The sequence below is a fragment of the Pogona vitticeps genome, chromosome 5 (genome assembly GCF_051106095.1).
Source record: "Pogona vitticeps strain Pit_001003342236 chromosome 5, PviZW2.1, whole genome shotgun sequence".
Taxonomy (NCBI): Eukaryota; Metazoa; Chordata; class Lepidosauria; order Squamata; family Agamidae; genus Pogona; species Pogona vitticeps.
In genome coordinates, this window is record NC_135787.1 from 162,380,609 (window position 1) to 162,405,473 (window position 24,865).

Below are 24,865 nucleotides of genomic sequence, written 5' to 3' on the forward strand. Positions count from 1 at the left end.
CCAAGGAAGAAAGGCGACTCGGCGAGGCCTAACTAAATATGCCGCCCACCAAGGTCAGCGAAGTTCGCCGGCGCCTCGCGCACCGTGAAGGGCACGGCAGCGCCTTCGTCGCCGCCGCCACCCAGCGCGGACGTGTTGCCACCGAGGGGGGGGGGGGTTCACACGAGTCACATGAACTGCCCTTCGCGCCGCCAATTGGTTTGACGGCAGGCCGACGCCTCCTTCCCGCCGCCTGGCTGATCCTAGCCTTCATCCTTACCGCGGAGCCGCTGCAGACGCCGCCGAGTAAGGAGGAGGAGGAGGAGGACCCGCGGGAAAGGCGGGCGGGGAAGAGGCTCGCGAGCGGCCATGGCCGCCCGCGAGACGCCCGGGAGTCGAGAGCGCACCCTTTGCCTCTTCGACGTGGACGGGACCCTCACGCCGCCCCGCCAGGTAAACCAACCGGCTTCCCCTCCTCCCGCTCCCCTCCCAGACCCGGTCCGGCGCTCTGCCCTTTTGGAGAGCCCGCAGAATGAATGGGCACCGGGAGATGCCGGCTGGCGCGCCCGGACGGCGGGGGCCGGAGGCTGCCGCTTGAGGAGGGGGGGTTGGCTGCCAAAGCCGGTGCCTTGCCCGAGGTCGCCGTCCTAGCCCGCTTCGCCCAGGGCTAGCAAGGCGGGGGAAGCGCCGCGCGCCTCCGTCCCCTTTTGCCTCTCGCCCTCCGCGAGAAACGCGACGCCGGCGTCCAGTCCCGAGACCAGAGACGCGGGAAGGGGCCGCCGGGCCGCCCGCCTGTGCTAGGGGAGGCTGCCGTCAGAGCATTTCCTCATTAGCAGCTCTCTCTTCTTACATAAGAATTGTGCGCTTACATCAAACCGAGCTAGCCAGTTTGGGCAGACGGAACAGCATAATCCTGGGTGTGTTTTGCTAGATTTAGTCTAGCAAGCGCCAGGGAAGAGGTGGAACTGAAGAGAGTGGGACAGGTTAGCAGTTGAAGGTATCCCCGTCTGTCTGTCAGCGTGAAGGGTTGTTCTTTCTGTCCACGCCAGCTCAAAGTCTTGGGACCTTCTATGCGCCAGGTATGCACTCTGCCTTGGGACTACAGTCTCTCCATCAGTACAGACTTAGCTGGAGGGTGCAGAGGGCATGCCTAGGTGAGTTCTGCGTTCTGTGCATGTTGCCAAACCAGCACTTCCTGTCACTTGGGGATTATTCTGCTTGCCCCACTGTGTGGCTTCCCCCATGCCATAGCCCTTCCTAGCCGCAGCTTGTAAGCCTCATCTCAGATACACAGACTAGCAGCAAAAGAAGATGGACTTTGGCTCACATCTTCGAAAACTGCTTCTGTGAGGCTAGCTGCTGCCCCACCTAAGTGTTCTTACGTGCCAGACTGGCAGGACCCGGTGTTCCTCTTCAGTCATTGTTCTCCCCATCTGTTAGTCTAGATCCAGCTATCTCTATAGCACAAGAATGTGTGGGACTTCTGTTACATTTCAGATTAGACGTGGCAGGAGTTCCTGGCTGGAGGGTAGTATTTTTTTATATTGCACTTAAATAACCCCCTTTTTTTTCTTGACTTGAATCTCTAATCATTATTTTGTCTATAGACCATTTTTCCCTATTAACGACGTGTTAGACCCAGGCTTCCTGCTGGACAGCGTGAAGCAGTTACAGTACTACAGGCAACAGATGCTAGGAAGCAGGAAGTATTAGTTTGTGTAGTGAAGACAGACTTGTGTATACAGTGGGAGGATGCTGTCTCTTTTCTAGGGTGGGAGTAGAATTCACAAACTTGCCCTCTGCTTAAGGCAGCACCATGTCTTAGGCCACCTGAAGGAGAACTGAGGGGAAACTATAGATGGGACCCCTTGCATCTTAGAAACCAAAGAGCTTGCTAGCCACAGTTAAGACTGTAGGAAGCTGCAAAGTCATGTTGATTTATCATGTGTCCTCCACCTGAGTCACTACAGTATTCTACCCCAACTGGTAGCAGCGCTCAACAGTTTCAGGCAGGTGTCTTTCCCTGTCGTACATGGAAATGCCAGGAGTTGAATCTAGGACAGACTGTATGCAAAGCATTTGCTCTGTGGCTGAATTATGGCTCTTCCTCCTACTGTCCAGTTAATTCCTGCAGCTCTTAAGTGTCTCCTTCTTCAGAGTTAGTGAAAAAAAGGTGGCAACAAGCTAATAAGAAATAATCACGTGCTGCCAAGTTGATTCCTCAAGACAACCTTTGCCATGGAGTATTCTGGAGTTGGTTGACGATTCTCTTCTTCTGGGAAATGTTTTGGGACTGTGCAGCTTGCCCAAGGCCAGACAGGCTGGATCTTCTCCCTGGAGGTACAGTGGGGGATCAAACTCACAACCTACAGCAGCAAAGACATGGGCTCCATCTCACTGAATTATCCAGCCAGCGGTGGCAGCACTGTGAAAAGAAGCTTGCTTCAGCCTGCTCTGCCTTGCAAAGGGAGGTGGGAGGCTTCCATGACAACATTGCAGAGGACTTTGCTTTTCTGTGGAGTAGGGTGTTTCCAAGCAGCTTTGAAATGTTAGTTGAATCTTACTCTGAGATTTCCCTTGTATGCAAATTATAAGTGCTCCCTTTGCCCTGTTCATAATGTCTTTAAATGGTAACTAATACATTAATATATGGACTGGTAGCCTTTGATAGCTATATCCAATATGAATTTATCAATCCTGCTTTTACAACTGTCTCATTTGGCAATACTCACTATGTCTGGTTGCAGTAAGTTCTGCAGTTTAAGAATGTGTTGTGTCAAAATCACTGTCCTGAATAGTGTTCCTTTCAGTTTTACTTAATGAGTCTGGGTTCCTGTATTACGAAAGAAACAGGAAAAACTTCTCCTTTTTCATTTTCTCCATATCATGTATAATTTTATATACGGTACTTTTATCATGTCTCCCTATATATTTTTTTCTAAGCGAAGAGCTCCAGATGTTGAAACTTTCCTTACAAGAGTTGTTCCGTCCCTTTATAATTTTAATTTCTTTTTTCAGTACCTTTTCTGGTTCTTTTTGTTGTTGTTATGTGCTGTCAAGTGAAGGCCAACTTAAGGCAACTCTGTGAATGAACAGTCTCCGGTTTGTTGTGTCCTGAACAGCCCTGCTCAGATCCTGCAAATTCAAGGCTGTGGCTTCCTTTAGGGAGTCAATCCATCTCATATTTACTCATCCTCATTTCCTGTTGCCGTAAACATTTCCCAGCATTATTGTCCTTTCCAGAGAATCTTACAGTCTCATAATGTTCCCAAAGAAGGACAACTTCAGTTTCATCACTTTTGCCTCTGGAGATAGTTCAGGCCTCAATTGATCTAGGACCCACTATTTTATCTTTCTGGCAGTCCAGAGTACACAAAGTACTTCAAAGCCTCCTGGCACTGTAATTCAAATAAATAATTTTTCTTCCTGGCTAAATGTTTTTACTGCCTAGCTTTCCTATTTGTACATAGTAATCGGGCATTCAGTAACATTGATGATCTTGACCTCTGTCTCCAGTGACACATCCTTGAACTTGATGATCTTTGCTAATTCCTTTATTGCTGCCATTCTGAGCCTCAGTCTTCTTCAGATTTCTTGGCTGCAGTCCCCATTTGTATTGATAAGATAATTGAACCAAGGTATACAACATCTTTTACTATTTCAGTTTCTTTATTGTCAACATTAAAGTTGTGTAGTTCTGCAGTCGTGATTTTGGTCTTCTTAACATTCAGCTGCAGTCTTGCTTTGCCACTTATTTCACTTTCATCTGCAGTAGTTTCAAGTCATTGTTCTTTCTGCTTTCGAGTTCTACAATATTCTTTTTGAGGTATGGCAACCAGAAATGTACAGAAGACAAAATATATGGTACTTAGTTATGTGCTGTCAAGTCAGAACTGATTTATAGCAACCCTAATAGGGCTTTCAAGGTAAGTATAGTGGACCCTCTACTGAAGGAATTAATCCGTATTGGAATGGTGGCTGCAAGTCGAAAAGTCTGTAGGTCGAATCTTCATTGACCTACAATGCATTGAAAACCGATTAATCCCATAACCAGCGGTTTTTATTCTATTTTTGTTCCATTTTGGTTTTTTTCTTGTCTGTAAGTCAATTCTCCGGCTGCAAGTCGAATCTAAATTTTGCAGCCAGAGGAGTCTGTAACTCGAAAAGTCTGTAAGTCGAGCCGTCTGTAAGTCGAGGGTCCACTGTAACATATTTAAGGAGTTATTTTACAGGTTCCACACGCCCAATGAGTTTCCATGGCCAAGTGGGCTCTCCAGAGTCCTAGTCTGTCACTCTCTCAATTACACTACACTGGGCACCTAATATATTTGTACCATAGGTATATAAAGGTATTGTAATATTTGCTGTTTTATTTTTGATTCTTTTCCCAGCAATTCCCAAAATAGAATTTGACTTTGTTGTAGAAGTCCTTTACAGGGAGATGTGGCCTTTTACTATGTGAAAAACCTTATCTTCCTGTAGGAGCCCCCACATGTAGTAAGATCTCTAGGAGAGTGCCTTCTTTTGGGCCCCCACTTTCACAAGCAAGTGGACATTCAAGAAAGGGCTTTTCCTGTGGCTATCCCTAGACTATAGAACTACCTTCTTCAAGAGGTGCAGTTCATGCTTTTTTCCCACTTGCAGCCAAAAACATACCTCTTTAGAGACACTTTTGGGGGGTCAGTAGTTAACTGAGATGGGGACGTTTTGTAAAATCTGATTTATAGTTTTTAGATAATGTTTTAAAATAATCCGTTCCAGACTAACCTTCGCTATAGCGAAACATCGCTAAACGGAAATAAAAAAGCCATAGAAACGCATTGAACTTTGTTCAATGCATTCCTATGGCTTTAAAACTCACCGTTAAGCGATCTTCCTCCATAGCGCGCCATTTTCGCGCCCTCGGTAAGCGAGGGCAGGGCGCGAAAATGCGGCGCGGACCTTCCGGCGGCCATTTTGGAACCGCCGATCAGCTGTTCTCCCCCGCTTCGTTATGCGATATTCGCTAAGCGAATCGCTTAGCGAATATCGCAAAGCGAAAAAACGCCATAGGGGCCATTGCTGAGCGAATGCTCCAGCGATGGCCCAGAGCCCCTCGTTAAGTGATTTAATCGCTCAACGGGGCGCTCGTTAAGCGAGGCACCACACGTTTTAACCTTTAACTGGTTGATTTGAATTAATTATTGACCTTAAATTTTTTAGGTTCCCAAGGGGGAGAAAGGTAGGATTTAAAAAATCAAATCAATACATAACAATAAGCTATGCACCACAAACCTAAGATCCCTGTCTTGGTCAGTTATCATTGTCTGAGATCTCATGTGGTATACACAAGAAACTGGGAATCATTTTGCCCAAATGGACCTTGCTTTATTCATACATAAGCTGAACCACATTTGTCATCTGTATGTGTTCTGGAAATTTGTGTGTTGCTATCCTTTTTTATATTTACTTTAATGCTGGGATACCTGTTTCTTCCCCACTCCCAACGGGCACTTCGGCTCACCCTTTGGTGTCATTCTCCACCTTGGCTACTGCGCTGCTCATCCCAAACTGCAAATGGTTTATGAGCTTTCTCTCCATTAAATATGTGGTTATTCATTTTAGTGTCTATAAATAAATAGTATCGTTACATTCATTTGGTCAGGATGTTCCTGCTTGTGTTGATCTTGCAGAATAAGAGGCATAAATGATGGTGCTTTTAAATCCTATCACGACGTGGAGAGACTAATTTGTAAAACATGCCTCCTATTTTTAAAGTTTGCTCTGACCACCTGTGTGTTATAGAGAATATGTGGCTTAAGTGCCTGTGTTTTTCTCTGCTAGACAGACACTAAGAGGCTTCTTCTTTGTTGCTTTTAACAGATCGATGAGTTTTACAGTTCAGTACACTGATTAGTGATAGTCAGTAAAAGTACAAAAGTTTCTTTTGATTGCATTAGATAGATGTCTTATCTGTTCTCGAGATGACATCTTCAGTTACAGTAACAATCAGATTAAGCAGAACAATCCTAAATAAGATATATGGGAAGGCAGAGTGCACTAGCTTGCATCAGACAGGGAAAATGGAGACCTCTTACTATTTTTCCTTTTCTAGCAGCTCTTCCAGACCTTGTTAAAATAATATTTTCATGGGACCATAATTCCTAGAACCCCCCCCCCAACCACCTATTGGTGGCCAAATCTATTGGCTATAGATTTTACTGGCATTGCCAACTGGCAGGTAGACAATAGGTCACATTGAGCTTCCACCCTGCCTCTTCTTAGCTAGCTTTCCTTTGCTCCATTGTCATGCCAGATAGAAATGTAAAATGTGCAGCCCTCTTCTACTTTCTTGGAAGTGGATCCTGCAAAAAAGAAGAAGGAGACAGAGAATAAGCCTCGTCTCATATACACAATCTAATGTGTAGGTAAAGTAGCCTGAAATTTCAGGGCATAAACAAGGAGAGGGACTCCTTTGATATCACAAAGGCAGGCTTTTTTCGTGTTACAAGAGATGGGCCTAATTCCAAAATAGCATGAGGGTGGCTGTGTCTGCGTGAGAAAGTGAGACAGACTGTGTAGTTCTACTGCGTTACTTTTTAAATAAACATTATGTGCATATCATACATGTAAGCACCTCTATGCTTAGCCAGTGAGTCACATGTTCCATTTGGGAGTGAGGAAGAGATGGATATCCCAACATAAAAGCCATTTTAACCCTGCATACAATAAAATTGAAGTTCCCCCCCCCCAAGCGTTGCTCACCCCTCCTGCTTAGAGAAACACAGCATTTCCTGAGCTGGCATCCTGAAACTTGACAGCTCTGTAGCCTATAAGGCCATGCTAGCAGGAGCATTCTGGGAGTAAAGATGTCTTTTTTAAAAAAATACTGATTCCTCCCCCACTGTTTTCAGGGGACAGGAGAGAAGCCTGATCGGGGTAGTGGTGGTGGTGTAAATGCCTCTAATCCACCTCTGCCCTGACAGTAGATTCCTAGGAGGTTTCTTTGGGTGTAATGGGCACCAGGAGAATGGATACACTTCTTCTGCAGGTAGAGTTCCACTTCTAGCCGGCAGAAGGACAGTTCTGCCCTATCTTAACCCTTATCCACTAGTGGATTTAGGTTAAATCACCACATCAATAGCTGTACAATGCACTGTGTAAATTTTTATAAGCAATAATACTAGCCAAAGTCCTGCTTTTAAAACATGCCTATTTAAGATGCAGCAAATAGAGTAACCGACAGCTGTTCCATTAATATTCCAGCTGTGGCTGAACTAGCACCGCATAGTTTTGGAACAGGAATCCACACACCAGAGATGAGGAAAGTTCCTTCTTGGGCCAGAGTTCCCAGAATCACCCAGCCAGCATGACTAGTGGCTCTGCTGGCTGGAGTGTTCTGGAAACTGTAATAACAAAAAAGTGGGGGAGCTTTTCCCATAATTGCCACCAACTATATTATCTCAGATATAGTCCTATTCTCAGCACCATGCTGGGATATTGGTCGTTCCTCTTGGTAACTCTCTTACACATCCTGTTGTTGAAATGAGTATGCAAGGTCTTATAGAGATATTGCAAAAATGAATGAGCAATTATAAAGTATTTTGCACCCTTCAAAGACTGCTGTAGTAAAATAGTATTTGCATTATTTTTTGTAATGCATTCCTCAGTCTATTATACTCCTTTGTACTGAACTTTTCTCTAATATGAAATAGGTAAACAAAATTAAATGGTGCTGCAAACAGGAAAACTGATGTTTGCCTCGCTCGGGTATGTTAACCACTGGCTGTACCAGTAATTTTCCCAGCCATGGCTGAACTGGTATTGCATCATTTTGCAACAAACGTCCACGTGCCAGAGATGGGAAAAGTTCCTTCTTTGGCCGCAGCTCCCAGAATCACCAAACCTGCATGTTGTTTTCTGGTGTGCTCTAAAATAACCCACAATGCAAGCTTGAGCGTATTTGCTCAGAACAATGTTCCACTTCATTTAACAGAACTTACTTTCAAACACAGTATGTCTATGTTCAACTGAGCTAAAAGATAAATGTTACTTTATATTACTTTCAGAATGTTGGCAGAACAACATTGTGTGTTGCAGGTGTTGGCAGGGTGGAGGGGAAAACTCCTTTTAGTTTGGTGCTTACAACACATAGTGAGGAAACACATTGACTGTAATTGTAATGTTGTATACATGCTTACGTGGAAGTAAATCTCATTGTCCTCATTGGTGCTTATTGTATATATATAATGGTGGGATATATATATCCCACCATTTGGGGGCTAGAGCCATATGTATGATTAGCACCTTATCCAGAAAGGAAATAAAAACAATACTATATGCTACTGTATACCAAGTCAGAGTGGAGAGCAATGTAGCTTTGTATTATACTGGCAGTGGCTTTCCAAGATTTGAAGCAGGAACTCTGTCTGGAGATACCAAAAACTTAACTTAGGAGCTTTGGCATACAAATATATGCTCTATTCTACTTAACCAGAGACCTTCCAAAATTCTCTTTCTGTCAGAGCAAATACTGTACAAGGAATGTATCAACCCCTCCCTTTTACCTTCTTGCAAAATAGAATTTTCTCTTTGTTTGCTCTGTAGGTATTTTCTTATGCAACACCAGTGAGCAGGAAAAACAAATCCCCTGAATGAAAAGATAGCAGAGGTATAGTGGGGGTGGGAAAGTGGTTGGAGTCAGCCCTTTGTTTCTTCTGCAACATGTCCTTGTTTACTTATTTAATAATTTTCTTTTATATACTGTTCTGTCCAAGAACATATCATAATTTCAAAAAACATTAAGTAAAGGTAAAAGTTCCCCTTGACATTTAGTCCAGTCGTATCCGACTCTAGGGCGCGTTGCTCATCCCCGTTTCCAAGCCATAGAGCCAGTGTTTGTCCGTAGACAGTTTCTATGGCCACATGGCCAGCGCAACTAGACACGGAACGCTGTTACCTTCGCACTGAGGTGGTACCTATTTATCTACTCTCAATTGCATGCTTTTGAACTGCTAGGTTGGCAGAAGCTGGGAGAAGCGGCAGGAGGTCACTCTGTCATGTGGATTCGATCTTACAACTGCAGGTCTTCTGACCTTGCAGCACAGAGGCTTCTGCGGTTTAACCCGCAGCGCCACCACGTCCCTTAAAAACATTAAAACATACAACAAATGTAACAATTTAAAATAGCCAAAATAATTCGCATTAAGTGGTGAAAACACAGAAATAAATAAATTTATGATATTTATATACTATAATATTTAGTGTTCGTATGCTAAGTTACTATATTTTCCATAAAAATAATAAGTATCTTTTTTTCCTCTGTTTCGTTCAGAAAATTGAGCCGGATGTAGCAGAGTTTCTTCAAGAGCTACGTAAAAGAGTGATGATCGGTGTGGTGGGTGGTTCAGACTACTCTAAGATAGCTGAGCAATTGGGAGAAGGTGATGAAGGTGAGCAACTCATATCTCTTTTTCTCTAGGACCACCTGTGGCACAGTGGTTAAACTGTGGTACTGCATTTAAACCTCTGCTTCAATCCCAATGGGATCAGCTAGCCAGCTCAGGGTTGACTCAGCCTTCCATCCTTCTTAGGTTAGTAAAATTAGCACCCAACTCACTGGGGAGCAAAGTGTTATTTACATAACTATGTTGTAAATCACCCAGAGAGTGCTCCAAGCCCTTTGGGGTGGTATGTAAGTCAAACAACAGCAACTTGTTTGTTGAATGCATACTGGCTATACCCTGTTTCCTGAAAATAAGACCTAACCTGAAAATAAGCCCTAGCATGATATTTCAGGATGCTCGCAATATAAGCCCTCCCCCCAAATAAGCCCCAGTTAAATGAAACCTCGCCCTCCACCATTGTACAGCAACCAGAAGAAAATGACATGATTGTATTTGAATCAATGTAGATTTAAAAAATTAATGTACACGAAAAATAATTAAAACACCCCTAATGCATTTTTGGAGCGTACAATTCCCTAATGCTGTTTCATTTCATACTGCTGGTGTGGAAATTGCAACTCTGAATGTTCTTCCACCTTGACAGCATCTATGTTCCCATGGGGGAAAAAAAGTATGGGGATTTTTTAAAATCTAGCCTTCACTTCGGAGTGCCATATCTGGAGAGTTTTGTTTCAAACAGAGCATAGCTACTGTGGCCACACCTGCTGGAATTTGTAATTTAAGAAAAAACAACATTTCCCATTACTGCCACCAACTATCTATAACCATGGATGCAGTGACAGTCAGGGTATCAATCTGGGATGTTAATTGCTGCTCTTGGCAACTCCCTTACACACATGCTTCTTCCCGTAACCATGGGATTCTGGGAAATATAAGTCTTTAAAACTTTTCCAAGCTCTGGCACAGAAATATTGTGACATGCTGTTCAAGGCCCCCCGCCCCGTGCTCTGAAGTGGTATATTCTGGTGAATTGCCATGCCATTGATATTTCTTCATGTTTGAATCAACTGAACAATAGGTCTGTTGAAGGCAATGCTACCCTTGCTAATGTAAAACCGTGTCACTGCTGGTCCCTAAATTCTATATCTACAGTGTTCTAAATAACTCCTGAATCCTGATTTTTTTTTTCCTTGTGGCTTTGAAGAGTTGGGAAGTAGAACTGATTCCAGCCTTCAGAAATACATGAGCTGGCCATTCAGCAATTCATGATACGGACAGATACTTGACCTCCCATCTTTTTAAGTCTTTTAAAGGGAGGAATAGAAGTCTATACCATTTCTTTCATGCTCCCTTCTTTTGTGTCATTATCCATCCCCACTTTCATTTTGAGGTTTACAAGATAACCCATTACCCTTTAAATCCATTCAGAGGTCCAAGGGATGAATTTAACTGGCCTACGCCATTCTGTCTATGCTGTAGGACATGGATTAGCGACCAGTAGCCAGTCAGTGGGCCATACCTGAACCCAGCCTGCCTTTTCCCAGACCGGTCCAGTCCTTTGTCAGACCAGATTAGGAACGTAAGGAATGAATCCTACAAAACAGGAAACTTTGCATCTTCATAGTGTGGTGTATGGATGAGCAGCAGGACTTAAAGAGAGGAAAATGATTCCAGCCTGTCAGATTAAAAGCAGTGCAAGAAAACCGTGTCCTACTTTCCATCCAGTAGCCAATCCTCTCCTAGGCAGAGGTTGTCCTGCAGTCCTTGGCACTAATCTGGGACACCTTTTCATTTTCCAAGGGCAGGGCAGGAAATACCATGCCATTCTGCCAGGCCTGTTTCTTATCTTGCAGGCCGTGTACTTTGCCCACTTCTGGGGCAGGAATGGCCAAACTACAGCCCACAGGCCACATGCAGTCACCAGTGTGGTCCCCTGGGGTCACTCATCCTGTCTGACCTACAGTGGTCCTAACAGGGCTGGAGAGTGTTAATGTTTTATCCTTACAGTAAAGGGCATGAGCAGGGTGTTTTTCATTTGTATGCTTCTAGATAGCTCATTGAGTTCCTGGAACTCTTTTGAAACCTGAGACCTTAGGAGTCCTGAGGTTCTTAATGCCAGATTTACATCTGCTTTTTAAAAAGTAATTGGGTTATTTTCTTGTCTTTGTATTCAGCTCCATAGCCATTTCCCAATAACAAATAAGCTATAGCATCAGATTCTGAAGAAAGAACTAGTAGCTCATGATTGAGATCATGATATGCAGCCTTTGTGTGCTGGATTGCATCCCCCATCATCCTTCACCATTAGCTATGATGGTTAGGACTGATGAGATTTACAGTTCCACATCTGGAGCACAGCTTGAAATGTTAATTGCAAGAAGAATCAATATAATGACATACAGTGGCCCTCTATTACTGAGCAATATTAAGATGATGCTCTGGGGCATCTACTACCACTGCTTAGTTATAAACGACTTTGACATGTCATTACATTCATTCTTTTTAAAAGCAACTTCCCAAGTTCTGAGGGCTATGTGTTGTCTACCTTGAATTTACAAGAACATTAAGGTAACTGCTTATTCAGCCCTGGCCAGTTAGGTTAGGTGTCCCGTAACAGTGGCTGTAATGTTAGAAACATTTACCCGGCAGTAATCAAGATTAGGACTGCACTGTATGTATTACTGAGATGTATTTCCAAATGGGAATGAGGGAAGGTAAAAATAAGCATGCAGAGAGCTCAATTAGGCAAAATTTAACTTAGTGATACCTCTGCCTTAGAGTTGGACTTTCACTTACCAACTTGTAGATCTTCATATGTGGCAATGTCACTGCGGATATTTAAGAATATCACTGCAAGAATAGCCGCTCAAGAGGATCAAAGAAGACAGAATAAAACTGCAAGGAGTCTCAGGATCCAGTTTACTCTTCTTTTTTGGTCCCTAAGAATCTTGCTGATGAACAGGGTCACATTAATATTTGTTTCTGAACCTAATTTCTCTCCCACCACTGCTTCCCCTCCACAATTCCCCTGTCCCCAAAAACCCATTCAACCCACAGTCATCGACAAGTTTGATTACGTCTTTGCGGAAAATGGCACCGTGCAATACAAGAATGGACAGCTAGTCTCAAAGCAGGTAGGCCTGGCCTCCTTGTGTCTTGCCACCAATGTCACTTATCACTGCCTTTCATTTCCCATCCTATTAAATCTTTCGTAGTGGTGGCATCCAGAGCCTCTCAACATATTTGGCATCATGAAATAATGGAACAGACCCTGATTAGCAGTTGCTTTTTTGGGGGGTCTATAACTCTCAGAATCTCCTGGCCCAACAGTTCAAAAAAAGAGTCACATTTCAAAGCTGTGAAACCTCAAAGTGAAGTTGAAAGAATGATTTTGTAGTTGAAATATGCCCGCTGTACTTTTTGTGTCATCATCTTAAAGAACTTACAGAGAACTGGCAGCTGGGTACAGTTCAAAGTAAATTGAACATTAGAGTAATACACTTGCCTCAGAATATATAGGTTATATCAATGCAAGTTACTCATAAGGTTGTTATTGTAAATACCTAGTACTTCTGTCAGCTCTGGATGTCATTTTATTAATGTCTCAGAGAAATATGACATTTCACAAATACATAAGGCATTTTGCATCATACAGTTTAATACCTTGATTTTTATTTTGAGGCTTCCTCATCTATTTTTAACTATTTATTAGGCTTCCGGTGCTACTATTTTTTTTTACCCTGTTCATTATAACAATATAACAAAGTCACATGCCCTGTGTTGACATTCATGACACAGATGGAGGGGGAGGCAAATTATACTTTTTTGACTTGACATGACATTTGACTTCTTTTAACAGGCCATCCAGAATCACCTTGGGGAGGAACTTTTGCAGGAACTGATCAACTTCTGCCTCAACTACATGGCACTTCTAAAGCTGCCCAAGAAAAGGTAATGGTCCTTCCCTCTCTCAGGGCCCACAGTTTCTATTTTAACTACCTAGATGACTTGAACATGCGGATTAGAATTGCAGAATTGGAAGCAGGCGTATGAATTATCTAGTCCAATTTCCTGTTCTGATACATAAGCATAAAAACAAACAGAAACCCTACAGACTTTTTCCAATACTTTCTACCATTTATGTAGGCTTGGGAAAGTTACCTCTTTTGGAGTAGCTCAAGCAGTGGCTGCGCTTGCCAGACAGTTTTAGAACTTGTAATCTAAAAATAAAGTTTTCCAAATTCTGAATTTCTGTAGACACTTTATTTCATTTCTTAACAGCTTTTATAGTTACATAACTCATTATGAAGAAGCCCTTTAGTCTTCCTTCCTGAAATTCAAGCTCATTGTCCTAGACTCACTGGCCAGAATCCTGTTTGCAAATTGTTACACGTGCAATGGGTTTTAAAAAAATTGAAGCAGTCTTCTGCTTGTGTAGCAGATTTGTCAACTCCCCTTGTGCAGGATGTATGGAAATTGGAATTATATATATAACGAACCATTGTATTAATGGTTAGGAACAACCAGAGTATTGGACATTATAAAGGGTGACAGTCTCCCAAAGAATCCATGTTTCTTTGTTGTAGCAAAAACTACAGAGAATACTTTGCCCTGCCAATAATAAATTCATTGGTCTTTGTTCATCGACATTATTACTTAACTTACCCCAGTATCCACCTGTAAATTCAAAAATAACTATTCCCTTCTCCTTAGGCTGAACAATCACAATTAAAAAAACCAATTGAGTAGACCAGATAGGCGGGGTATAAATCAAATAAATAAATAAATAAAATAAAATAAACCTTCTGATATCTGAGGGGAGGGAGCTAAATGCAGAAACCATATTTTAGTGCCCTTTTGGCTTCATCCAGCAGGGTAGAGGTTGGGGCCTAAGTGACCTTTCCCTTTCCTCCTTCCTTCCTTTCTTTCCTTCTGCCTCATTCCAGTGGGAAAGAAATGAAGTACACAAGCTTCAGGGCAAGCATAGTTCTTCCTCTGTTCCAGCACACCATCAGCCTATCCAGAGGATGCTACCTTTTTGTCCTGTCTGGAGAAGTTCCAGCCACAGCCTTTTCAGACCCCTTTTCAGCACCAGGTCTCTCTGTCCAGGGATGGACCTCCCTACCCTGCAAAAGTAAACAACCCTGCAACTTCCTAGGATGCTCTCCCAGGGACCATAGGATTGCAGCCTAAATAGCTGGTGTGTATTGGATGAGATAACAGTTGAGTATATGGAGCTGATTTTAATTTGTCTGGATGGATGTAGTTGGGGGTGGGGTGCTACATTCCTCCACACAGGCCTCACCTTCTAACATACAGTTATTAGTCACCTGGCCAGTGCCAAGTGGACTTTCTTCACGTAATTTCTTAGCCAGAATTCTATCTTTGCTCCTTCCTCATTCTTGCATGATCACTAGTTACCATAGTGAGAAAAAAATGGTATGACCTCTGCAAATGACATGTTGTGCCCACTGTGCCTCCCAGTCAAAACTATAAAAATGTTGACTGGTATTATATAACAGATACAAGTTTGAACCAAAACCCTAAGTACAGTGGTGCCTCGCTTAACGAGTGCACCGTTTAACGAAAAATCCGTATAGCGATCCCTTTTTGGGGATCGCTATACGGATCAGCCCCAATCGCTGCACTCGCTTTGCGACGATTGGGGCTCCGGTGGCCATTTTGGAGCCGCCGATCAGCTGATCGGTGGCTCCAAAATGGCCGCCGGAGCGAAAACATCGCTGGAGGGGGTAAGTTTAGACACTTATTGGAACGCATTAAACTAAGTTTAATGCGTTCCAATAGGTTTTCCTGCCCCGCACAGCGATGTTTTCGTATAGCGAAGGTTAATCCGGAACGGATTAACCTCGCTATACGGGGCACCACTGTATCTGTTAAATATCAGCACAGTATGTATGCTGTTCCTAATATTGCTATTTTTGTAGCTCTGAGGGTGTTATTTCTGAGATCTGCAATTCCTTATAGTACTGTGTGAAATATCTTGATATTGTTCCCAAAGCCCCAATAACTACGGAGACCATTGAATTGTGTTTCGTCCACAAGTGAGATGTTTCAATTGCTAGGTCTCTCTATTTTGTTAGTTTTTCCAATTCTTTATTTTCAATTCTGGCATCCCCCCGGAATTGCGATGTGAATGATCCAGACATTTCTTTGTTCTATTATTACTATGTGTGGTGTGTTATGTTCAAGGTGTCCATTTGGATCTGAAAATCCCACAAGGTCATTTTCTGACACCTTCTCTAACCTGATTTTCCCATGGGTTCTTGGAGGCTGGCAAGCTATATTTTTTGCATAATGACCAGTGCACTAACTTTGCCACTTTATCATGTCTAATTTTGTAATCTGTTTGTGCAGTCTTCGGACATTCACAGTTAAGATGTGACACAGATTCATCTTTTTCTTGGCAGAGTTGACATTTGCTGCTAGCACTAATTCCTTGAATCTTAGCTTTCATCACATAGGTTTGGTGTGCTTGTTCTTTTGCAGCAAAAATCAAGCCTTCGGTTCCTTTCTTAATGTTCCCCAGCTTTAGCCATGTTCATATTGAATCATCATCATTTTCCTTATGAACTAACAAAAATACAGGGAAATAATATCTGGTTTCCTTTAGTGGGTGATTCTGATTCTGTACTTTGGAAACATTTAGAGGAAAAAATACTTCATTGATACCCAGGATGGATGAGACATTGGTATAAAACCTGAAAAATTCCTCTCAGAAAGCCTTAAAATGATTACTGAAAAAGTGATATATGAAAATAATTAGGTATTACATGTTACCCCTAAGCAACTCAATTTAGGTAAAATGAGTAACTTGGATACTAATTAGTTCACTTAAAAAGTGATCTTGTAGCTATTACCCATTGCCTATAAATAATTTGTTATAGCTATTGCTTATTTTCAAGCTCTGAAAGAGGCAGCACTCTTTTGGACGATAACTTGACCCAGTATCAGGATTCTAACTATGCCAATGGTAAAAGTACAGAAAGTTTTGGATCTTGAAGAGCTAAGATGGAACAACTGAAAATTGTTAGGGATTTCAGAAAAGCCGTGCATCCCACTGCACTGAATAACATAAGGCCCTCTTTTTATTTATTAAATATTCCATTGTTAGTTTTACCTTGGGTTATATCATGGTTGGGAGACTCTACCTCACTTTATGTTAAAGAAATGTGTCAGCATTGTAACACAATTGTCCTGTTTTACATCCACACTTTTTCCTTTGCCTCTTCCTTTTGCTAAACACAAAGGGGGACCTTCATAGAATTCCGCAATGGAATGTTGAACATCTCTCCTATTGGCCGAAGCTGCTCCCAAGAGGAACGGATAGAGTTTTCTGAATTGGACAAGGTAAATAAAAAACATTAGGCCCAAATGGCCAGCTTATATCCACAAAGATAATTTCTTATATTATGAAATAAATGTTATGGAATACTATTCACATCCTAAAGTAATTTACATGTCTAGATAGATACAGGAAGTATTATTTCTGGGATACCTTGCCTTGAAGCTGGAATCAAACGGAAGATTAATCTGAAAGTGTTTTGAGAATATATAAAATGTCCATGTTCTTGGGGAAAAATGGTATCTCTGACAAGAACAGAAATAATCTTCTTCCTTTGTCTTGTTTTCTATTTTCTGCTCTGCAGAAGGAGAGGATTCGAGAGAAGTTTGTAGCTGCCCTGCAAAGGGAGTTTGCTGGCAAGGGCCTGCGATTTTCCAGAGGTGAAAATAAGAATATTCTTTCAGCCATTCTGATTTTTTGGCACATTTTCTTTTGGGAAGGAGGTCTTGGAAAAGCAGAGTACCAAGCACTGTCTTTCTTTTCAAGGCACATAACTGTTTAGCTTGCTAAATTTTAAAAAAAGCTTCCAGTGACAAATCTGTTCTGAAATGAACCTGTTTTCCATATTATTCTTATACTCTAAAACATTTTCAGACCTAGCTCTGTTAAATTCAGTGGAGCTTAATTCTAGGTGGAGGTACCAGTGTGGAGTAGTGGACAGAGTGATGGACTAGGACTCGTGGCACAGTGGCTAAACTGCAGTACTGCAGTCAAGCCTCTGCACACAACCTGAGTTCGAGCCCAGCAGGCTCAGGTTGCTTGTTCAGGGCTGACTCAGCTTTCCATCCTTCAAAGGTTAGTAAAACGATTACCGAACTTACTGGAGGACAAGTTGTTGTTTGCATAGTTATGTTGTAAACCATGCAGAGAGTGTTCCAAACACTATGGGACAGTATATAAGTTGAAACAACAACAACAACCTGAGTTTGCATCTCTACTCAGCCATGGAAACTCACTGGGAGGGTGGCATTGGTAAAGCCACTTCTTACATATCTCAGTTACTTTGAAACTAGGTCTGATGCTACTTAAGAACACATAGCACACAAACACATATAATTCCAGATAGATATATCAAGGATTGCTGTTTTAGTTAAGAGATATTCTGTCTTTTGTGAAGACTAGCTAATACCAAGACATAATCAGTGGCCTATAGTTCTTTGACAGACCTCTCACTCCTGTACTTGAGCAGCCATGCATTGCATTGAAAGCAGTCCTAGTATTGTTTGTAAATTAGCCATCCATGTACTCTGCACCTACCCGTAGTGCATGTGCTCCTCCATCTCCAATGCTGTGACCTCCATGGGTTGAAGACACATCCATACTAAGGGCAAGACAGCTGTGCTAGTGCAGGCTCTCCCATGCGGTTGGAAGGTCTCGGTTCCTCACATTCGTGCAATGTAACTAACAATGAATCGAGTTTTTGCAGAGCCCGCAGTTCCCGGAGTCCCCAGCCAACACAGCCAGCAGCCATGTTGGCTTGGGATTCTTGGAGCTGGAGTCCAAAAAGGTAACTAACTGTTCATTGCTTTGAGCTATTGTCACAGCCAAGAAGAAAGGGACCGATTATTTCTTACTATGCTGCTGGAGGTAGCATGTTAGATTAATTGATCTGGAATGCAGGGGCTGGACTGCTAGAATTGCAACAGTTGAGGGCCACTGACAAAACTATTCTCTGGCCAGTAATCAATTGTAGGACTGAGTTCCGCATGTTTGAAATGACTCTTGCCATTTTATATTATCATTACAGTTAAAAAGGATTCCTTTCCCTGCCTAGCTGTACGTACTTGTCACCCAGAGTAGATCTTTGGTCTAGATGGGCGGGGTAGAAGTCCAATAAAATAAATAAATTAGAGGGCCAGAAGGTGTGGAAATAAACACTCTAGTCACTGCTGCCGCCGCCTTGGCAATGAGGCTTTTAGAGGCACCCTCCCCTCACATGTTTCTCTAGGAAGACGTCGGTCTCGTGTGTACCCTGGCCAACTGTTCCTTGTTTGTGCCTTCGGCTGATGGGGCCTGGCTGACGCCATTCGGTCATGTCACCATAGAAACAGCAGCGATGGAATTAATGTGTCATAGCACCAAGCAAGCAGTAGTGGTGCATTATCCTCTGTTGTGTAATGATTTGTTCTGCTCCATTTTAGGCTTCACCCTGCACATCTCTCTTCAGCCTTTTCTCCCTTCTTTCTCCCTCTCCCCACACCCACCTTAGGTGGCATGATTAGCTTTGATGTCTTCCCAGAGGGCTGGGATAAACGTTACTGCCTCGACATCCTTGAGGATGAAAGATTTGATACTATACATTTCTTTGGGAATGAAACGAGCCCTGTAAGTATATCCTTCTGAATCCCCTGCCAGGAAACCAAGCTCTGTTTGAGGCTGAGAAGGACAGCATTGCTCTTTTTCATTTCTAAGCTGACAGGCTTGTCCTGGCAGCTCAAAGCTGAACCCTCTTTTCACTGTCACTCAAGGGGTATTTTAGCTGTGATGTTTGAATGTCATGGATATGTTATAAAAGATATTGGTGTTTCTAGGACCTCAGCTATCTCTTTTCAGACACAATGCCCCTGCAAATGTCACATAACGAGATGCAAGCCCTCAGCCATCGTGTGAGGATTGAAAGAGGAGAAGGAATAGGGATGAGGCTTGGATCATGAGAGTGAAAGCCCTCAAACCAGAGGAGTCAGAGCAGCTCTCTCTACCTCCGTGCCATTCCTGTGCCACTTCTTCTTTGAGCCCCATGGTGCAGTGGTTAAACTGCAGTACTGCAGCCAAACCCCTGCTCATGACGTGAGTTTGATCCCACCGGATTCAGATAGCTGGCTCAAGGATGACTCAGCCTTCCATTCTTCCGAGGTCAGTAAAATGAGTACCCAGCTCATTGGGGGGCAAATAGTTGTTTGCATAATTATGTTGTAAACCACTCAGAGTACTCTAGCACTATGGGGTGGTAAGTGGAAACAACAATAACAGTAAGAAAAGTGCCCTGCTGTACCATGTGGTCTCAAGGATTCTCTGTGACTCACGAAGGTACATGAGAAATTGTTCTGAGGGAGGCTGCCTCCACACACTCTCTTGGATGTCAGAGCACAACATCCCATTCACCTTCATGAGTTGCGGGGAATTCTTGCAACTCTTACAGTGCAGCAGAGTGCTTTTCTTTCTGTTTGGAGAAGAAGCAGTTTGGAGACGAAGCGGTGCATGGAGGTAGAGAGGGCTGCTCTAACTCATCTTTTCTTATTGACGGGAGAGCTGAAGAAGGCTTCCAGCGAGATGGCTTTCATTGTTCTTACATGTTGGTACCTCATGGAAGCAAGTCTAGCCTAACACTGCCCTCTTCTGGTGACTAGGAGAAAAAACCCAGCATCAGAGATGGGGGGAGCTACAGTTCTGTGTGTGTTGGATAAGGGCACACCTTCCTTTCAGCATCTGGAAAGACAGCCACCTATACACAAGAAGCTTCTTGCATGTGTTTTGCATCACCCTGGGAGCAAAGGAAAAAGAAAATGAAAGAGGCCACCTTAGTCTCCAGAGGCACATAATGAGACTCACAATGTAAACTAGCCTTTGCCAAATTTGCATCCTTCTATGTTGTGGGGCCACAGCTCCTGTCATCCCCAACCACCATGCCCAATTATAAGGGATTAGTCCAACAGCTTCTAGGAACCTCAGCTTGGGAAATGCTGGAGAGAAGAGTCAAGCTGAGCACTTGCATTTTCTAGAAAAAGCCTTTTCTGGCCTGAAACAGGGGAGCCCTGTTGTCATTCAAATTTGTTTGACTCCAACTTTCAGAATCCCCCAAGACCTCCCCAGGCAGAATTCTGGGAATTCCAGGCCACAGACCCATACCTAAAGACAGCTACATTTCACTTAGATGGTCTCGGCCCTCATCTTGGAAGCTGCATGGCCTACCTCCGGCCTACTTCCTGTCGATAAAGTAAGAAAAAACATGAAGCTGCTGGCAGTGTGCCCATTAGCCTCTGTAAAGGGCAGCTCCTGAAGAACTGCAGTGACTGGAAATCACTGTGGGAGCTTCCTTGTTTGTACATTAATAGAAATTATTCTGTGGCTAAGCCATGCAGTCTTTGAGGCACACCCTGGTCTGGGTGAGTGAAATGTAGGTATCCTTTAACTGTAGGGGCCTTTAACTCCCAGAATTCTGCCGGGGGAATTCTTGGAGAATTATGGGAGTTGGAGTCAAAAAAATCTGAATAATACTTCCCTAGTTGGGATTACCATTTTTTGAGGGTTTTAGGGACTTGGAGGGGGTCAAGGGGCCTCTGAGGGAGCCATATAATGTCTGTGCCCTACAGTAAATAGTATAATTCTTCTTATCATTAGGGTGGGAATGATTATGAAATCTACGATGACCCCCGCACAGTAGGACACAGCATCCAGTCTCCTCAGGACACAGTCCAGAGATGTCGAGAGATCTTCTTTCCAGAGACAGTGAATGAATCTTGACACATGAACCATTGGCTGTTGGTCTTCATCTCTTAAGGGAGACCATGGATTCACTTTGTGAGAGATCTTTCTGGACCCTTGCTGAAGCTCAAGGTCAAAATGCACTTTGGAAATGGAGCTGTCAAAACTGGGAGTGAGATAACAACCCTTCATCATCTCTTGCTGCTGGGGAGATGCATAACTCAATTCCCATGTCCTCATCCTTCCTGCCCCCAAAGTGAGATTAAGTTGTACTTTCAAGGAAAGAAAATGTGTTCTTGTTCTAGCAAAGGCCTTTGTGTGGAAGCTAATCATCATGATCTCCGTGCATTTGCCCAAATTAATCAATTTCTGAGATTAATGTCCAAGACACTATAAGTAGTATTGTAAAAGGACCAGGGCCTGAGGTGCTAAAGCACAGATTTGTCTAGTATTTTCATATTCTTCAACTATCAAAGTTGTCTAGAAATATTTTTTTAAGTTAATGTAGGAAAGAAAGAAGAATATACTCTTAAAAATAAACAAGGGACCCAGTCTGGCACTTTAAAATCCTGCTGAGAAATGACTAGCCACATCAGAGAATGCAGAAGGAATAGGGATTTGAGTGCACTGGCCTACAAGGGATGCTGGCATCCAAACCTGGAGGATGTGTTGGCCATACCTATGATTTCTCTCAGTCTAGCCTGTGCAAGGTACAACTCTGCTATACTTCTTAACTAGACTGGTCTGATCAAGAGTGGTGGATTTTCAAAAACTACATTTAGATATATCCGTAAGATATTTTTTGAGCAGAATTAGGATCATACTTTTGTAATGGAAAGAAATAGGGAACGAAAGATTAAAAAGAAAACCTGTACATGTAATAGCTCAATGGTATGGCTATTTGTGCTAAATTTAGAGCTCTGGTCATTACAGCTCCTGGGTGGGAGCTCTGAGATAAAAAAAAAAAATAAACACCAGGAGGGCCACAGTTGCACGCGCATAGCCTACACTCTTCTTTTCATTAAACTTAATGAAGACTAAATTATCTTTACATATTCAGAGGTAAGGTCTCCAAGAAAAACGGATATCAATAACGGAAGCAAATTTTTTTAAAATCCTGGATGCATAATACTGTATTGTTTTAAAAGACAACATTACCTATATTTTCTTTGTGAAGCATAAACAAACTGAAAAGATTTGTTTCTGCAACAGCAAAATGCCCTTAACGAGCAGAGGTAACATGAATGATGGTTAATTAGGTGTTTCTTCTATGTTATTGGCACTCATTAGATACTCTCTGTTGGATTATTATAAGTCAAATCTTTTTCTGTTCACATACTGAAGTGCTTTATGATGCATGGCTTCCATAGGCCAGAGTCCTAAAACCCAACATTTTGTAACTGGTGTGTGCGCCGCAAGCTTGGACCAACCTGACAGATGGGCAGAAAAATTACAAAAGCTGCTTGCGCAATTTTGCTTACATGCCGTAGGATTCTGGCCCTTTAAAAAATAGTTCCTGGTCCTCAAAATTGCAAGAAGAAAAATGTGGAATGTGGAAACGAATGCTCTGAAACAATCAGAAGTTATAGAACTGGACAGTAAGGCTCTTCAGTTGCCTTTCTATCTATCTATCCATCTATCTGCTTTGCATATGCTTCTCCCTCTGTCCCATCATCCTGCCCCAATAGTTTTTGTGAAAATTATTCAAATATAGTTTCTAACAAACAAATCTCCCATTGGAGAAAATTAGGTGCTCATTACCCTCACTGTGTACAAATTTGGACTCTCAGCTTGTCTCCAGTCTCTTGCTTAAAAATCCTCTGATACAAAGACTTCATGGTTTCCCAAAGTGTGACCATATTAGTCAGTTGTAGGAAGAACAAAGGGTTGCATGGCATCTTAAAGACTTAACACCATATAGATGATGAGTTGGGCTGTATTCCACAAAAGCTTATGCCACACAAAATATGTTAATTTCAATGGTGCCATGAGATTCTTATTTAAGAATTTACCCTTAAGCAGTGCAGTAGCATCCAGATGCTTCCTGCCTATCTGTAGCCAGCATGTTTTTTTAATTATTATGCAAGAGTATCTTAAAAGTCTTGCATCCTTGTCAAGTCTCCAACTCCTTCCATTTCATCCATCTTTTTTCTAAAAATCCTCTGAGAATAGAACAGCTGCACAGAGTATTTTTTTCAATGATAACACTGAAAAGCACTTTCATCTGGAAGCACTTTTAGTCACCTTAACCCTGTATCTAGAAGCACCCCAAGAGGAAACTACTGATTATCACATGACTGGATATCTAAGATGGACCAAAGAGAAAAAAATGTAAATTCATTTAATTAAACAGAAACTTATTTTGATTTCTCCGATCAGAAGTGTATTGGTAACCACAGGTGTTTAGGTTTTGTTCACAGGCAGCTGTTATATAGTTACAGACTCTAAGTAATGTGTAATATTAAATTACAAAACAGCCTAATTTATCATGAATAAACAAATGAGATCTTACCACAGTGAGGCTTCTTTGCTTTGTCGTTCATTGTTGAACTTGCATGTGGAATGCTTCCAAAAAAATGAGGCAACAGGAAATAGTTGAAATATAATTTATAAATGTAATTAGATAATTGTTTTGTGCTTGTGTGTTGCTTAATGATACAGTCCTCAATGATTAAGGGCTATGGGGCAGCTGAAGTTGCACTGAATTCAAACTCCTTTCTAAATATGATGGAAATAACTGAGGATTGTTCTTTGTTGTTGTTGTTTAGTCGTGTCCGACTCTTCATGACCCCATGGTTCAAATTCATGTTGGTAGCTTCGGTGACACTGTCCAACCATCTCATCCTCTGTCATCCCCTTCTCCTCTTGCCTTCACACTTTCCCATCATCAGGGTCTTTTCCAGGGAGATTTCTCTTCTCACAAGATGGCGAAGTATTGAAGTCTCAGCTTCAGGATCTGTCCTTCCAGTGAGCACTCAGGGTTGATTTCCTTCAGAATGGATAGGTTTCATCTCCTTGCAGTCCAGAGGACTCTCAAGAGCCTCCTCCAGCACCATGCTCTTACCATGACCTAACATCATACTGGCATTGTGGCTCTCCCTGGGCTGGAGGAGATTTGGAGCGGGCTTAACTCAGCTTTTCCCACTCTGTTCCTTCTCTGCCCTTTTCTTTGACTCTTCTGCTGGCTGCTTTTAGACAACACAGCAGATTAGCCAACAGATCCTTCTTCCGGTAGATCTCGATATCAGTCGGCACAAGGGGGTTCTGCCCATCCCAATCCACTACACCTGATGCGTCTTTGCATTAGGATTGCCCTATGAATCTGCCAGGATGCAAACAGGAAAGTATAAAGAGCTATGCCTTTGATCAAAGCTGGTTGACATGCACGTTACTGCTTATTTGACCTACCATTCTGCTAAGAAAAGGCAGATGCAAAACTTTCTGCCTACAAGCTGTTATTTAAATGCAACCAGGTACACTCTACTTACATTTAGAGACCATGATTCTCATTATCCTAGGTAGGTAGCCAGTGACCTTGGCAGTTTTGGATGATGGGAATAGTAATCTCCATCATAACTGGAGAACCATGTTGGGGGATGGCTAGTTTATCTATTATGGATGTCACTGGTACAGTTCTTAGCACCTGCACATTCAAGGCTGCAAACGGCACACTGGGGAAACAAAACTACACCTGTGACCTGAGAAAGCTGCTACT

At 42.6% G+C, this 24,865-nt stretch overlaps 1 protein-coding gene and 1 long non-coding RNA gene across 4 annotated transcripts; both read left to right on the plus strand.

The window, feature by feature from the left end:
• The first annotated feature begins 245 nt into the window (after positions 1-245).
• On the plus strand, positions 246-23,666 carry PMM1 (phosphomannomutase 1). 3 transcript variants are annotated; one of them, XR_012087283.2, is made up of 9 exons: positions 246-432; positions 9,293-9,410; positions 12,423-12,499; positions 13,225-13,316; positions 16,634-16,733; positions 17,033-17,108; positions 18,938-19,053; positions 19,282-19,581; positions 21,067-23,666. XR_012087283.2 is itself a non-coding variant. In XM_073000156.2 (9 exons), the coding sequence occupies exons 3-9, from the start codon at positions 9,344-9,346 to the stop codon at positions 21,187-21,189; spliced, it is 651 nt and encodes a 216-aa protein (XP_072856257.1). In that variant the 5' UTR covers positions 296-432; positions 8,566-8,629; positions 9,293-9,343; the 3' UTR covers positions 21,190-23,666. The 3 variants fall into 3 exon arrangements, 2 of the variants coding, with proteins under 2 accessions (XP_072856256.1, XP_072856257.1); XM_073000156.2 differs by lacking the exon at positions 19,282-19,581 and adding an exon at positions 8,566-8,629 and having other exon boundaries at positions 296-432; XM_073000155.2 differs by lacking the exon at positions 19,282-19,581 and having other exon boundaries at positions 251-432.
• LOC144583089 (uncharacterized) lies at positions 4,520-7,649 on the plus strand. The gene is made up of 2 exons (XR_013536681.1): positions 4,520-4,658; positions 5,660-7,649. It is a non-coding gene; the product is annotated as an uncharacterized LOC144583089 (long non-coding RNA).
• Positions 23,667-24,865: the final 1,199 nt, after the last annotated feature.